This window comes from Cricetulus griseus (assembly GCF_003668045.3).
Source record: "Cricetulus griseus strain 17A/GY chromosome 1 unlocalized genomic scaffold, alternate assembly CriGri-PICRH-1.0 chr1_1, whole genome shotgun sequence".
NCBI lineage: Eukaryota > Metazoa > Chordata > Mammalia > Rodentia > Cricetidae > Cricetulus > Cricetulus griseus.
Window position 1 is genome coordinate 13826181 of NW_023276807.1, and position 16807 is coordinate 13842987.

The following is a 16807-nucleotide window of genomic DNA, read 5'->3' on the forward strand; positions in this document are numbered from 1 at the left end:
TCAAACTCATGGAGATCCTCCTGCCTCTGCCTTCCAAGTGCTGGGTTTAAAGGCGTACACCACCACTGCCTGAGCTCCTGATTTCCCACCAGTAGTGTGCCTCATGACAGGCCCTAACAAGAACTCACTGAATGCCTGAATGTCAACATCTGCTGGGTTCCATGCTTTTCCAGAGCAAATGCAAGTTCCAACTCTAATATGACAAGGCACCCCACATTAGATACACTGGGTTAACGTACACATTTATACTCACCGAAGCCACATTGCTAGCTCGAATTCTGTCAATTTCACTGACTAGATAATGCCAGGAGACTACACTCTTCATGTTTATGTGAGATTCATGCCAGAGCGTGAGGACATTCTGATACTGTTGCTCAATTCTGAAATATATTCAGGAAAATACAGATTTTAAGCCTTTTTACTCCTTCTGAAAACATGCTATAATCTTTGTTTCTAAAATGCCCCCTGTGTACTGGCTCTAGAGCCTTCTAGTCCTCTGGGTCCCTAAGAAAGTACTGATTGCTTCTTTTAACCTTCAGCAAAACCCCAAGCCATACAAACCTGTTTGCAAAGTCAACTGCTTCTTTGTTTGGTGGGGGGACAGTAAAACACACAGACGGGACCATAGCCTCGTTCCCAGTAGGACTAATGACCTTCCACTTAGCTCGATGAGAATTGTTTGCCAAAACACATTCGTCGTCTTTGTAAATGGTTATCTGGTTTTAAAGAAAGAGAAAAAAAAAAAACAAAAAAACAAAAAACTGAGGTCACCATCTTCTTAACTCATCTATCTTGGGAATTATTATTTTTATGAGGCAGAAAAATCCTTATAACGAGGAAGCATTATGACATCATTTTTAAAATACACACATTAGTCACAGAATCTGCTCTGCTTTAAGAATGACAAGTACCTCAATCTGTCTGTAGTCACAGATAGCTTTGATAGGAATGGAAGTCTTGAGTGGATTGTCAGGATTCCTTGGCTTCAGCTGCACTATTGTCTTGGCTCTCCCCATCAGGCCTGCCACTGAGCTTCGGTACTGCAGAAGCTCTTCCTTTTCTTCCTAGTCAGGAAATGCAGCGGGTTTTTAGAATTAATTATTTGAACTCTCCAGTCCACAGGGATTTACACAAACTTCATCACCAAAGTATGTCCTGACCACTGGGCTACACTGTCCACATCTTGTCGCCCCCTCTTGAATCTCTCTTTCTCATTTTGTCTAGTTACTTTTTTTCCTCTTTGGCATTCTTACTATCTAACATTCTACATATGTGCTACCATGCAGCTACCATTTATTTTCTAGGAGAGCAGCAATTCCTGCCTGCTTCGTTCATGGCTCTATCTCCAGAACTGAAAACAGTGCCTGGGCAGACACAGAAGGTGTCTACCAAGGATCTCCTTGTGGGAGATAACACTACTGTTATCAAAAACTAAACATACTAAAGGCTTAATTGAATAACCCAATGGTGTCGCTGAAATACAAATCTGCAGCTACAGACATACAATAAATCACTCATCTACCCCACTGTATGTCTGACACAGTCTACAGTTCCCACATCAGTACCATGGACTCCTGAACGAGGTCTTCCAGTTTGTGGATGCTGCTGGACCTGTCACAACTGTACTTGCGCTGAATGGCATCCTTCAGATTCCTTAGGTAGTCACTTGATTCTTTGGCATCACTGAAAAACTAAGGAAAGATAAAACGTGGCAGCTGAACTACACTGAATGCCAGGGAGGCACAGAGCTGTTAAATCTGGGTGCTCCGGCCCTCTGTGTGCCCCTGGTAAGGAAGAACAGAATCAAAGCACAAAGGAACTGAATAGCAACATCTTTTTAGAACTGAAAATAACCTTTGAGCTTGGATGCTACAGATGAGTATTAGCTATCCAAATTGCACATGGATATTATGCTTTGGTTCTATATTATTTTGAATGGAAGTCTTTAGGGCTCAACCAATCTTTTAAGTAGACGTGGAATTCCAAAGAATACATTAAAATCTCTAAAGAATAAAATGAAGTTTTTATTTGATTGTTGCTATAATAGCTTTCCTTAATATGACAAAAATTTGTAGAATTATGTTTACAATATTTAAAGGTCTTATAAAAGATTCTCTCTCTCTCTCTCTCTCTCTCTCTCTCTCTCTCTCTCTCTCTCTCTCTCTGTGTGTGTGTGTGTGTAAATTAGAGGTCAACAACTGGAAGCTTTTTTCACTTATCTCTACCCTATTTTTTGAGATTAGGGTCTCTCACTGAACCTGGAGCTCTAGACTGGCTGGCCAGAGAGCCCCAGGGTACTCCTGATCTACTGGCTCACAGCACTGGGCAGCTTACTTTTTTTAAAGTGTAGTTTCTGGGGGTTGAACTCATGGCAAACAATGTGCCAACTAAGCCATCTTCCAGCCACAAGATCTCTTCCTTAACAGCTAAACTTTCCCCTCTGAGACATGGAAGTGGCTTTACTTACATCCTGTAAAGAAAGTATTAGTTTACCTCCCCATGTGCTATGCATATGCTTCTTCATGATATTTCTGTGCCTCAGCCCACACGAAAGTGCTGTCTATGCAGACTGCAATTCTACTCACATACCTCAAAGTACGCAGTGTTCTCCTTTATGTGCTGCTCCACACACTGGCAGAGCTGTAAGATCCAGCTCCATTGTGTCTGCATTGCTGCTCTGTATGCCTTAAAGAGAAAACACACACTGAAGCCAGGCCAGAGAGATGAGGTGCAGAGGGCTAGTCTGCCTCAATGGCTAGATGTATACCTTGCATGTATAACATCTGTGGTTTGATCCCTTGCACGGCAAACACTGATGCATTTATTTATTTTTAGCTTTTTTTTTTTTTTTTTTTTGGAGACAGGCTATCACTTAGTAGACAGCCTGGGCTATCCTCAAGTTTGTGGTACTCCCATGCCTCAGCTTCTCATTACAGGCAGGAATTACGGGCATGAGCCATCATGCGCAGCTCAGTATTGATAGCTTCAAATGACAAAACACTCTATCCAAACAGATGGCAAAAAATTTAATGGACTGAACCATGAAAACTCAGGTAGTGAACTTTCTTATATAAGAGGTCTTCCTTACACGATTAGTCTTAGAATTTGTATATAATTTTAAAATTAGTCCAGATGAATTTTCTCAAATTTCAAATTTCTTGACTTTTTTCTTAGAATAAGGAAAAATGATGTCTATTTTATATGAAAACTATTACCTCTATAAAATTCACCCTTTCCTTTACTCCTTGCTTACTAACCCTGAAACCTGTATGCTTTTCTCTATGAATGCCAGTACTCCCCATTTCTGGATTTTTATATTACTGAGCCATACCATGTGTGTGTTAACAGATACTCAGATCTGTACCTTTCGTCTGGGTTTTGCTGAAGAAGACTTAGGGAAGGTAGAAAAGAAGGCATACACGTTCATGTTAGTGCAATCATTAGCTTTTATAATGTTATAATAATCAAAATTTAAACACTTGTCTATTTGAATGTTTATTATTTAATGCAGAGTGTGTCTTTCATGAAAGAAACAAATACTGCAGAAAGCACACCTAGTTCCTCATGAAGTATGAAACTCCTTTTTATAGAAGGTGCAAATCCCTGCCTCCCAGGAGAGGGAGCTCTGTGTCCATTGTGTGCTCAGCCTGTCCCCTCTTCCTCTTGGAATGACCCCACAGCTTCTGAGTTGTGTTCAGGCAGGCTTTCCTGCAGATGCACAGTTGCCCCTGGGAATCTAGCAATATATTATTTGCTCCCTCAAGCTAGGCTACAGTTTTGTTTGTTACACATGGTAACACATGTTACACATGTTACACATGTTACACACTCTACCACGGAACATCCTTGACCCCCCCTCAGATGAAGTTACTCAAAAGCAGCTTCACAGAGTCTCAAAAGAGATGCTACCTTTATCCTAAGATGATGAAGAGAAGAAGCAGCACGGGGTGTTGGGAAAGTTACCTCTGACAAGACTGCAGTAAACACTTAGCAGTGGGATTTTTTTTTTTTTTTTTAAATTACTGAAAGAGGTTTAAGCTGACAGATACACCAGTACTCAGCCCAGACAGCTAACCTTACTTACCTCTATCGTCAACCTGGCTGGGTGGTTTTCTAGAAGTAGCTGCTCTGCGATCTCCTGAACGGCTTTAATACTCTCCTCCTTCTGCTCCAGTTCTCTCATTAGTTCCTAGGGAGGAAGCATTAAGAAGTGTATCAGAAGAAGTGGCAGCTCCAGGTCTAGCTCGGGCACGGGGGTCTGAGGTTGACTCACCGCATGGTACCCTTTCTTTCGGGCAACACTGGTGTTCCTCTCACTCCAGTCATAAGCAACTTCTTCCTCTTCCTTTTCATTCAACCAGATGAGCTCATTAGTTGCCCGTGTTACAAAGTTATGGAGCGTATCAAGGTGCCGCTCCTGAGTTCTGGATGTATTCTTTTTAAAAAAAAAACATCGTAAGAAACAGACTGTCAATAAACAGACATGATGGAAATAGAGAGTGTAGAGCAAGCAAATTAAAAAGAAAAAAACTTACCAATAGTTTTGCATACTGACTCTCTAATCTGTGCAATTTATCTGTGTAAGTTAACTTAAGAGGCGCTGTCATCTGAATCTAAAATAATGGGGGAAAGACATGGAGGTTAAGGGTCTGAAGTTCTGACTAACATTTACTATGTTAAACATTGAGTTATAAGGTCTTTATGTAAAAAGAAAATAATATCCAACTACAATAAAATATTTTTTAAAAAATTCACATACCTCACTTATTTTAGCTTCCTTAAGGCTAGCTTCAAATTCTTCAATGGCTCGGTGAACATTTTTATGGTTTTCTAAATGGCTTTCAACGCTTGGCAAATCTGAGCCCCATTCAGTGCGGTCCAGCTGCACCTTAAATAGCAAAATACCAGTTTTAAAAAAAAAAGAAGAAGAAGTTGTCTCGTGAATAAGTCTGGGAAACTGAGGTAAACACTACCTGCATCTCATCAACCCAGTTCAAGAGATCCTGAACGAATTTCATGTTGACTTCCTCTTCCGTCAAATTCTGATCCAGCAAAGATGACTTTAGAAGGGGCTTTCGGATCTGCATCAGCTTCAGGGTCTGTAACGAATTTGGTTCGACTCCTAAAGTAAAATTTGGAGCTACTACTGATGGGAAACCAGGTGTATAAGCCGGAGTAACAGATGGAGTCAGTCGGGAAGTCATCCCCGAGGACAAGCCGGAAGTCACACTAGAGGAGGTCAAGGAAGGTGTTAAACCCTGGGTTAGCCCTGAGTTCAGACTGGGGTGTAAGGTCTGTGAAAATCCTGAGTTTAAACTTTGAGTGATTCCTGATATCATGAGCTTTGTCTGTTCTGTGGTCAGCATGCGTCCTTTGCTGTACACTGAGGAGCATTCATTCCTTAAGGCCATAATTTCATCACGCAGCGTTGCAACCCTGCAGGAATACGGAGAGGGATAAGGCGTGATTGACAAGGCCAAAGCAAACGGCTGGCATTAGCAGATGTACCAATATTGGCCTTGCAGTGGTATCAGTCATGAACCACTATTGCAAGCCACTAATGGTGGGGTAAGAGCACAAGAAGAAGGCACACAAGAGTGGCGCTTTCAGCTGTTGTTCTGCAAACCCAAATGTCACTGAAACCATCTTGGTCATATTTTGCCTCATGCTTTGTTTTCACTGAATATCAGACTGCAAACGCTCTCCACATTATTAGTCATCGTAACCATCATGTATAAGGAACATAATTATGTACCATAAAGTGATGGTTCTATTATTTGATATTAAGGAAAATAAAATTTCTTATAAAACACTTCTGGCATGAATGTAAAGTTTTCTAACTGCATCTACTTATTACCTACCTAGAGAATAACTACTGACTCCTAGAAGTGAAATTACTGGCTCACACATGAATTACAAAGTTTACAGAGAGACAGACTACAGTTTGCCAGGTTCTATTCTCTATGCCCCATAAACTTCTCAGAAACATTTTTTATTTGTTGTTTATTTTTCCTCCTTGAGACAGAGTCTTACTATGTAGCTCTTGCAGGGTTGTATATTTGTAACTTTTTTAGCTAAGCCTTTGGAGAGCTTAGAATCCATGTGGGTGCCACCATACACAGCTTCACCAATTGTTTTTTAATGTGCACTGGTGTTGTGTTTTTGTTTATGCCTGTGTAAAGGCATCAGGAACCCTGGAACTGTAGTTACAGAGAGTTGTGAGCCACCATGTGGATGCTGGGATTTGAACCCAGGTCCGCTGGAAGAGCAGTCAGTGGTGCTCTTAACCACTGAGCCATCTGTCTAGCCCCCATTGCTTTACCATTTTAAACACATATATTTTTCTAGTATTTGGTCATGACCATTTTCATAATAGAGTAAACACAAAACTAACTGAAGATGGGAAGTTTTCTTGCACTTTTCCCTTTTCCATGTTTCGAATTATTATTATTATTATTATTATTATTATTATTATTATTATTATTTGGTAGCCTGAGGATCAAACCCAGGGCCTTAACTATGCTTAGCTAAATATTCACTCTGCCTTTTGGTCATATCCAAAGACCTACAAAAATATTTTACATACTTGGCAAGATAGACATTTAAAATATTAACTTTAATGACTCCAGTATTTACTGTGACAGTAAATTTATATTTATTGTAAATATTGATCCTACTTACTTTTATCAAGATATTACAATTCACAGATAAAACTTAATTTCATATTATACATTCTCATGAAAAAGTTATTGAAAAGAAATGAGGATCACCCCTACCTCTGCACCAGCTGGTCTGCCTGGTAATATTTTCCATCGATCAGAATCTGCACATCAATCACATGCTGGCGTAAAAGGTTCTCACATTCAAGAATGTACCCAGCAATTTCTGCTTCATTCTGAAATTGCACTCCTGATTCTAATCTTTTAGAATCCTGTAATTAAAAAGAACTCAGCATTAATTCTGTAAAACAAAGTAGCTTTAAACTACAAACTCCAAAATATGAGAAGAGAAGCCTATTTGATCTTTATTTCTTTTGGTTTAAATATATGTTTTCGTTTCACTCACTGCTCCCAAGAGAGAAAGCATCAACCATAATATCACAAAGCTTCTGCTGAGTGAGTACCAGGAATCAATGAAATAATACGAGAGGTTCCAGGTCACCCAGGCACACACCACCCCTCTTACAAAGCAAGCCCTGGCTCTGGAACCAACTTACAGACTGGAGAGCATTTCGGGCTAGGATCAGTTTGTCTTCACAGATGACACTATCCCTCTGAACTCGGGAAGCAATCTGTTGTAGCATATCCAACCTAAAAGAGACAAAAACGTGGGGAAAAATTCCTTCTTTTTGAAGTCAAAGAGTTCATCAGTCCTCAAAGCCAACTCCACCAAGGAAGAAAAGACAGTGTCACAACATCGACTCCATACCTGTGTCCATCAAAGGACTCATTGCCGAAGCTAATGCAAGAGTTGATCAGCGTGGGGCCACAATGAACAGACAGAAGATTGTCATTTGAATCAAGACTAGTCCGAGTGCTGGTAGTGTTAGTAAACACAGAGTCACTGCTACGATAACTGTAGCTACTGCTCTGCATTTTCAGTCCTGAAATGATATCCTAGGACCATAAAAGTAGGACTGGAGAAAGCTCAACTTCTACCTGGTGAAAAGTGGCCTCAGTGGAGTGACACAGCTTTAATGGCTCCTTAAATATGCTTCAACATGCATATGCAATGCATTGCAAATACTATGCTGATAACTATTCAGAAGAATCATGCCTCAAGCCATTCATTTGCTTGCTGAGGTTTGCCTTTTGTAGCCTGCATTAAAGCCCTGCAAGTACAGACAGAGCGGGGGTGACTGGGCGTCACTGGAAAAGATATGCCAAATATTTTCACTAAGAGTCATCCAGCTGCAACCACCTAAAAAACAACTCCTATGCACAGGAACCCAGGAATCATCCCCAGTGAAGGTAATTCTATCAATACTAATCACCAAGTAAGAGGACACAAAGATTATATCATAGCCAGACTTCTGGAAATAGATGCCATGTACTGGATACACAAGGCAAAATGCTGGAACAATCAGGCACACACAAGCAAGCAAATTTAATGAGAAACAAAATCTATTTCCATTTGACCATCATGTCATTTGTTCACCATATTAAGTTAACTAGAAAAACACTAAATTACTTTTCTTTGTATGACGGACTCTCTCAGTAATGTTACTACAGCTCATATTTGAAAAGACAAAGAATCCATGTAGAATATTGGTGCAATAACTGCAAATGTGTCTGGACTTGCTCTCCTTCACACAGACTAGTAGAAGGCCCAAGAACACCATCAAATCTTTCCTGTTTATCTTCCACACTCCAAGCCACATAGCTACTGCAATTTGAAATACATAGCTAGGGCCAAAAACTTGTATCAAGAAAAATGAAGGCTTTTAGCCAAGCAAGTTCCTAAACCCTTCCCTACCTCCAATATTACAAGGCAAAACTTCTCTGAGTTAAACATTTTAATTCTCAAAAAGCAATTATCAAGTAAAATAGAACAATTAAAAACTTACTATACAGTTGTTATGTACCAGGAAATTAAACATTCTACACACATAACCTCACCTCATATTCATAACCTACAAATGTGGTAGGTATTATCACATCCTGTTACAATGAGGAAAGAGACCTAGAGATTTAAGACCTCCTCCAAGATCACGTGACGTCCAAGCTGACATAATAAACCTAATCCAGAATAGACTGGCTCCTTAATCTTGAACTCTGAACTGTTTTCTTTAAGTAGCATACTGTTGTGGTTGGATGCATCTGTGCTGGAAGCATGATCCCCAGTGTGAAGTGGTTAAGGGCGATTAGATCATGAAGGCTCAACCCTCATGAATAAATTAATGCCACTATCAAAGGAGTGGCTTGGTTACTGCACCTGTGGGTAGGATGGCTGTGTGGCTGCATAGAGCACCTTCTCTCTCCTGTGCCTGCCTGGTTCCCTAGTCACCATGCTGCTCCATCCTCCTTCCCCTACTGGCCTTTCTGGCATCTCCCAGGAAAAGGCCCTCACCAGGAGCCAGCACCAGCAATTCTCAACGTCTACAACTTTGAGTCACCAATTTCCTCTTCCCTTTTTCTCTTCTCAAGCACAAGACAGTCTTTAATATAGCCCAGGCTTTTCATGCTCCTGTTTTAGCTTCCCAAGTGCTGGGCTTATAGTAGACTTGTACCACAACCCAATCCTTGACAATAAAGTTCTTTTATGTTACCCAGTTTGTAGCATCCTGTTGTAGCAGGACCAAGTGATTAAGACACACTTAATTAAGACACAGTTAAAATTCAGCTACTGATGTAGTGACTAAAGTTCTCTATCTTTTCTCTGTATCTTTAATTCAAATGATTCATTTAACACCTCATTTTAAGTATTAGTAAGAGCTAAAGCCCATGTATTTAAAACTCACTTTGATTCCTATGCTCTGCTTATACAGACATGGTAACTTTATGCTTTAACAAGAGTGTAGCTAGTAGTGAGTGGCTGATAAGTGGAACTTGCCTTTGTATCTCAAATATATTATTCCATGTCAACACTAAAGTCAGTGTAGGAGACCATAAAAACACAACTACACTGGGTGCCCTCTGTTATCTGCCTGGCACTGTTCGAAAGCACTGGTGAGGGCCACAAAATAACAGCTTGTCTCCAATTATTAGAGCTACTATCTCAGAAACAGGTGGCTTGATTGAAACATGAATACATATGAAATTACAACCAAGGTAAGCATTCCTGAAAAATACTTATAAATTATTAGTCATTAAAAAACAAGGCAGACCACCCAGCCTGGGACACTACTGGAAGGAAAACAGAGGCTGAAGTCTGAGAAGGATTAGGAGTAAAGAGAAATGGGGAAGTGAAATGGATTCCCTGCCAAAAGGACAGACTACACACAACCACTGTGAACAGAGACGGGTGGAACACAGCTTAGGTGAGCTCTTAAGAGACAGCCAGAGCATCTGCTCTGCAGCCAGAGCACTGCCTGACCACACGTGCCTCCAGCTGTAAGGAGGGCACAGAGCACATGTCTCACGCACTACAGCAGGGCTGTAGGATAACAACCGCAAGGAAACAAATCAGAGAACATGGATGGGCATGCACCCTGATGGTGGAAAGGGAACCCAGACTAATATTCACTGTCTTGTTTCTGTTGTTGTTGCTCTTTTAGACAGGATCTCAGGTAGCACACACTGGCCTCTCACAACACAGTGAGGGAAAATGATCTGGAATTTCTCATTCCTCTGCCTCCACTTCCCAAATGCACCCAGTTTTATGTGGGGCTAGGGATGGAAGCCATGGCTTTCCAAATGCTAGGCAAGAACTTTAGTAACTCAACCACATGCTCAGCCTCCATCGTCTTCTTAGTGGAAGTACGTCCACTGCCTCAAGAGAAGGAGGCCATCTTAAAAACTTTAAAAAGAAACAAAATAGCTAATCTCTAAATTACAAACTTCCAAGCTTGGACCCTGGTACCTTAAGGTTGTTTTCAGAAAGACTTCTGGATGCTTTTTGTTTTAAAACTGTAATAAACACCTTATTAGATGAGACTCCACGGAGCAAACCAACCTACCAGATCCTTTATGTAGTTACTAATTTACTCTTTAAGAGTTCTTGCTACCATTTCTAGATAAGGAAATGGAGGAACAAAAACACCAAGAGGCTTATCCAAGGTCATACGAACAAGTGAATGGAAAATGTAATCTGTGTGTGACTTAGGTCCCAGTAAAACCATGTCTCATAAAACATGGTGGACAGTTCCTGAGGAACGACCTCCACATGCAAATACACGCAAGTACTCAGGCAGACAAGAACACACCACAGAAAGAACAAACAAAGAAACCAACAAAACAACATAAAAAGAGAGTTCTAAGAGCATGAGAATGGAGAGCACCTTGTAGCAGGCACTGCGACAGGCCCGCTTCCCTACCTTTCCACCTCGGGTCGGAGCGCTTTCTCTCGTTCAAGCATGGCAATGATGAGTTTGCCCCACTCCTTTTCAATGTCATTTGGATGATAACCTTGAAGGAGTTTGATGCGTCCAAACTCTATCCAAATCTTAAGGAAACAAAATAGTTAATATACAGCAAAGGCCTGAAAACAATTCTGAAATTACCAAAGAATATTTTTTGGCTTACCTCTAATAATTTATATAGTCGTTTAATTTTTGATTTCTCTGTCTCTTTTGGTGGGATTTCTTTTTCTTTAAACTGTAAATACTGATTATAAAGTGCCTATAATGAAAAATGAAATAAATTACTGCCCACTTTCAACATGTCACTAGAGCCAAGGCTATTTCCTGTATCATAAGCACTCAGTAGAATTTCTTTATGGACTCAATGCTCCAGCTACGAGGCAGCTGTGTGCTGGGTTGTGCAGTACCAGATGAGGGTTGAATTATGGCTGATGTGAGCCATAATTCAACATGTACCAAACAGGAATCTAAACAATGAATGACGACCAGTGCCCAGCACCCAAACACAAAAGCACATCCTTGAGAGGCTGAGCTTCCCAAACACCACACACTGGTTTTTAGTTTCTAAAAAACAGTTTGATGACATTTTCATAAAGGAAGGGAAAGACTTGTTCCCTTTCATTCCATGACTCTATTCTGGAACCCGTAGCAGCTAGGCAGGGCTAACACATGGCCTCCATACTACTGTCAATTTCAACAGGCTTTTTTTTTTCCCACTAACAAAGGAAAGTGGATGCTATTAATTGACATTACTATTGCAGACACTCCAATCATGTAATTACATCTCACTTTTGAACCTCTTAAAATGTTATTATATTCATTTTAGAAGACCTTTCTAAAAATTACATAAATAAAACACTTTCACATTTAATAGCTGCATACTAATCAATTAAGCTTAATTTATGCTACACTGAAATACACAGCACATTTCTGTAAGATTCTACAAAGGCTTGTGAACTTGTAGAAATACTTGCTAATTCCTAAGGGTATGTTTTCTCTCCTAAATTACCCACTAGCAAGTAACCTGTGTAAATACTCAGACTCCTACAACTTCTAAAGATCTGCAGAAGTCAGAGACGACACAAATTTGCCCAATGGTCAAAACAAAAACAAAACAACCCCTCCCAGAATTCATTTACAAATAAATGTATTTGTACATGAAATCCAAAAACAAATCTTGTAGGCTGCTGTCAGTTATTAGTCACCAAATGTCACTGTGCAAAGCACTGTGGCACCATGTTGCAGTAGGAGACAGGTTTTCATGCCCTAACATAGTTCATATCCACATGGAGAGGCATCTTTCAATGATAACACCTTATAAAAAAAGGTCTTTTTTTTTTTCTTTTTGAAATTCAACACATACTAGTAACTTTGTGCAAAGGACAAACACACTGTGGCAATGAGAAAAAGAGCCACGCCACAGATGTTCTGAACAAATGTGTGAGAACAACAAAGAACTTTCATGGGGCCTATCCTGGTTATTACAGGTCTTGTGATTCCAGTCTGAGAGATAAAACAAAACTTACTAAGTCAAAGAATTAAGGCTACTTTGTAGTTAGTTAAAAATAAACTGCTTTTGCTATTTCAAACACAAATGTATAAAATGAGATAGCTTATCTTTGATAAGCTGTGTATTCCTAATTCCTTTATATGGCTGGGGTATCTCCATCTCAATAGCCTTACCTAAGATTACAGTATTAGTAAAGGATTGCTAAACTTTGGCCACAAACATCAGGCTGTGAGCATTGATTCTAAGTTCAATTGCACTACAGTTGATCTGTATTTTGAAATTCATAACGTGCAGGATGTACCTTGTACTCTACAAAAGAAGCCCCTGGGGCAGTTCTAACCTGACTCAAGCAGAGGCATGCTCTTGATGTGTGTGAGCTCCCCAGGGATCTTTCTGTTCCAGCATCTGGTGGCCTCCCAGCAGTTCCCACTCATCACACAAGATTCGGCAATGTTAATTTCAGAAGCTCTCAAATCCCAACAAATTAAAGCTGGAGGAATAGAACTTCTTAAAGATGCTGTTGCTATAACTGTTTTAATTATTAATATGTACCTCTACTTTCTCCTTATGTAAGAAAATAGATAATAAAAACTTTGCCTACTAAAATGCAAGGCTTGCCAATGGCAATTTATCTCGAACGCTAAGGGATTGACCTAGTTTTAGTTTAAAGTTTTTGATGGAATCAATCCTGAACTTCTACAGTACACCAACCTTTAGTTCTACAGGATTGTTAGGAAATGTTCTCTCAGACATTGTGACCACGTGGTGTCTAATCCACTGGATGAGGTAGTTCACCATATTCTGGTATTCAATCCACTTGACTTCAACATCCTAGGAAATAAAACATCAGGGAAAGTTTGTGTCTATGGGTAATAACACTCATCTATAACACAATTTGTCAGACACATTCCCCTGAGTCCAGATGTCTTGAAGTTTGACAGGGAGAATCAGGTAAATGCTTTCTTAATTTCCACTCAGCTACAATTCTTTCCATACAAACAAAATTAAAACCATGCTACCAACGTTTGGCCATTACTCCTGGCCCAATGAGTATCAATTCTGGTCCAAAAATAGTGGCTGTCTGGGGCAATGCATTGAAGAGGCTTCTGAGGCTTCAAAAAATGCTGTGATCTGGGAGGTTTTCCAGGGCTCCACTTAAGGGAGTAGCTAGCAGCTTGCATATGCCAGGATAGTCATCTCTGCTGACCACTGATCACCTAAGTTCCCTAATATCTGACACTCAACCAAGTGGCAGGAGATGTAGGGACCAGACAGGGAGAGGTTGGATGTGATGGAAATTTCAAGTACTCATTAAACAAACTCTTGTAAAAGGAAGGAATCGGAAGGCTGACAACTGCTATGTAATTAGGCTTCTGATGAAAGCTTATTAAGTGACAGGATTACACTCACTGTTACAATAAAAAGCAAGACTTTTAAGATGTAATATCTGTAGTCTGGAGTTATTGCCTAACTAGGGAGACGAGAGAATCATTGTAAGGACAGTTAAGCAACATGGGGGCGGGGGCAGTGTCTACGTGTTCAAATGACTGAAACAGTTAACAGATATGGAGAAAAAATGGAGGGAAGGATACTCATGTGTCTTGTAATGGTCACCAGAGGCTTCTGAACACTATTGCAATGAACAGTGAGTAATGATGAGGTTGGAGAAGGATGTAGAGTAGATAAAAGACATGAATCCCAAAGAATGCAGGGCCCCGACACAGAAATGCTCTGCCTATAAGTAATTGGTTAATACTATATAAAACCGTAGATGGAATTGTCAATAATGATGATTAAAATTCAGCACTGACTACTGAAACAGCTGAATGAATTTATCCAGTTAGCCTGCAAACTGTAATAACAAATACACCACAGTATACAAAAACTAATTTGGCATATGCAGAGTTAATGCAGAGATGGAAAAGCATATGCTGTCAAGCCCAGTTCTACGTGAAGAAAGAAGAGGTGAAGCTAGGACGACGGTGGCAAGAAGGCAGAGGAAGGAGTTATGGGAACCATTCTGCAGCAACAGCTCAGAGCGGTGAAATGGGAACATAGTGCCGTGAGATCCAAAAGGTTAAGATCTTTTCATGCAAGGTGAGGGGAAGAGAACAAAAATAGATCCATAAGTAATACCATGGAGAGTGAAGTAAGCAATTGGAAAAGGGAGCCCAAGGCTTTCATGTATCTGTATCTCTATCTGTCTGTGAGAAGGAAGGGAGCAGCCTGGGGTAAAGGGACACCACCCTCAAATGAACACAGCTTCCCATTCACGTCTAGACATAGCATTTGTTCAGCATGGCCACGTCAAAGTGCACTGCTGGGCTAAATTCCACAAGCCTTTGAGAAACGGTGATTCTAGAGAGGTAGCAATAGGCAAACTGTGTGTTAGAAACCCAGCTCTGGTCACCTGGTCAAACACAGAGACCTTCATCTAGGCCTCAAGTCAGAAAACAACTATCTAGTCAACTTAGTTCACAGGGTCTCCTAAATCAACGTTAAATTGCATTCTACAGTGAGACGGCCTATCTACACAGGAGGAGAGGAGTGCCGGCAGTTGTAAAGGGCAGCAAGTTAAAAAGGGAAATATTTACATTCCAGTAACTCATTACTTTCATTCACAGATGTGCTGTGACTCTCAAGTAGTTTCCTTTATTTGTGACATAGAACTTTTTTTAGCTACACTTTAATTTATATGGTAGAACGATGCTATGAGACAAACATACAATCAGAAAAATAGCATATTAGCTCAAATACTTAACTAGCACTTAAAATCTGCTTTTAAAATCCTACACTAACTGGCAAGCAATTCAATTACTGATCATCAATGGATGAACCAACAGCGTTAAGGGCAGGAAACCAATACTCACATTTGCGCCAATGCCTTCCCCACCTTCCGGCACTTTGGGAAACGCATCATAGAGGGAGGACACATAGGTTATTACTGACTTTTCATCGGGTGAAGAGACATCAACATCTACAAGCAGCAACAGAAATGAATTACTTCACGATGCTAACAGATGACTTCTGGTGAGATGTACATGCCAGCGCAGGTGAGAGCCAAGGAAATAACTCACCTTCGGGGTCCAGAAGTCTTATAACACCGATTTTTTCAGCTACATAAAAAGCGTGCTCTAAATTTGCAAGGTTGCTTTGAACAGCAACAGTATTCATGTCTATCAGGTCCGGCCTAGGAAAAAGTGCACTGTGTTAAGTTTCTTACATGCCAATTCAACATGACAAGTGTGTGTATTTGCCACCTGAATAACGGCGCCTGCAAATACTAGTGCCATACCCATATTAAATCCTAGGCCTCCTTCAAACACTTGCCTTTGCTTACTTGTCTCAGAGGTGTGTATGGGCCAAAAGACACACAAGAAAAATATAAAAATATGAGCATATGTAACTTCCCAGAGTCTATGAATGCCCCATGATTGGATCTTTTATGTCTGTATCTGTCCTCCTCAACTGACTTAAGCTCCTCTCTTCTGGTTTATCCTTCTAAACCAGTCAGCATCCTCTCAGATTCTCCCCAAATGCCAAAGTTTTCTGCTTTAGTTTAATGCCATGCCCATGGCACCTTCTGCTCAGGTTACCCTATTCACTTTTGTTGTTTACAATCCTTTCTCCTCCCAAGCAGAGTTGGCCCCACCTCCTCTATAGGACACATGCTAACCGCCCCCCCAACCCATCGTGTCTGGTTCCTGAGCTGCTTATATCCTAGGCTGTACTCTGAGTAGCAACAAGGGTAATTTTATACTTCTTTGCCCTAGTTATCTGTGTGTGTGTGTGTGTGTGTGTGTGTGTGTGTGTGTGTGTGTGTGTGTGTGTGTGTGAATATCTTGTTTCTCTCAATGGTTAACTGCAAGATAGCAAGGACTAAGTCCTATAAAACTTCTACAGTTTATCCTCCTACTGAAATATACATCCATTAATAAATATCTAAAGGTATGTTAGTGAGCAGATTGTTTAGTTAGTAATTTGACTTGCAAAGTTTCATTGACCTGTGTACTTATAACCTCCCTCATAATCAGTCTTTCTCACAGACAGACAGACAGACACACACACACACACACAAACACACACACAGAGCTTTATCCATTTTAATTTGTAAGACATGCTATCTTACATTAGATGGATACTCTGAAGCTAGCTCTATCTACAAGAGGAAAAAACTTCTTAACTATTCTTTGTTCAAAGAGTAGTGGAACATGATGGCCAGAACCTCACTCAGTCTGAGCCTTGAATCTGAACTCAAGAAAAAAAAGCTTTAAGAG

General features: G+C 40.3%; 1 protein-coding gene across 18 annotated transcripts in view; it reads right to left on the reverse strand.

The window, feature by feature from the left end:
- Dst (dystonin) overlaps positions 1–16807 on the reverse strand; it is a 389777-nt gene that overhangs the window by 144265 nt on the left and 228705 nt on the right. For 16 of the 18 annotated variants that reach the window (XM_027386908.2, XM_027386906.2, XM_027386911.2 and 13 more), the window contains 17 exons: positions 15608–15720; positions 15401–15507; positions 13242–13361; positions 11184–11279; positions 10976–11103; positions 7217–7310; positions 6777–6931; positions 4974–5436; positions 4760–4888; positions 4536–4613; positions 4274–4435; positions 4085–4189; positions 2590–2685; positions 1566–1691; positions 912–1064; positions 562–716; positions 254–380 (listed from right to left, as the gene is read on the reverse strand). In XM_027386908.2, the coding sequence (XP_027242709.1) occupies positions 254–380; positions 562–716; positions 912–1064; positions 1566–1691; positions 2590–2685; positions 4085–4189; positions 4274–4435; positions 4536–4613; positions 4760–4888; positions 4974–5436; positions 6777–6931; positions 7217–7310; positions 10976–11103; positions 11184–11279; positions 13242–13361; positions 15401–15507; positions 15608–15720 (2407 nt within the window). Of the gene's footprint in view, positions 1–253; positions 381–561; positions 717–911; positions 1065–1565; positions 1692–2589; positions 2686–4084; positions 4190–4273; positions 4436–4535; positions 4614–4759; positions 4889–4973; positions 5437–6776; positions 6932–7216; positions 7311–7428; positions 10901–10975; positions 11104–11183; positions 11280–13241; positions 13362–15400; positions 15508–15607; positions 15721–16807 lie in introns of those variants that run through there. The other 2 variants (XM_027386920.2, XM_027386921.2) reach the window with 2 other exon arrangements.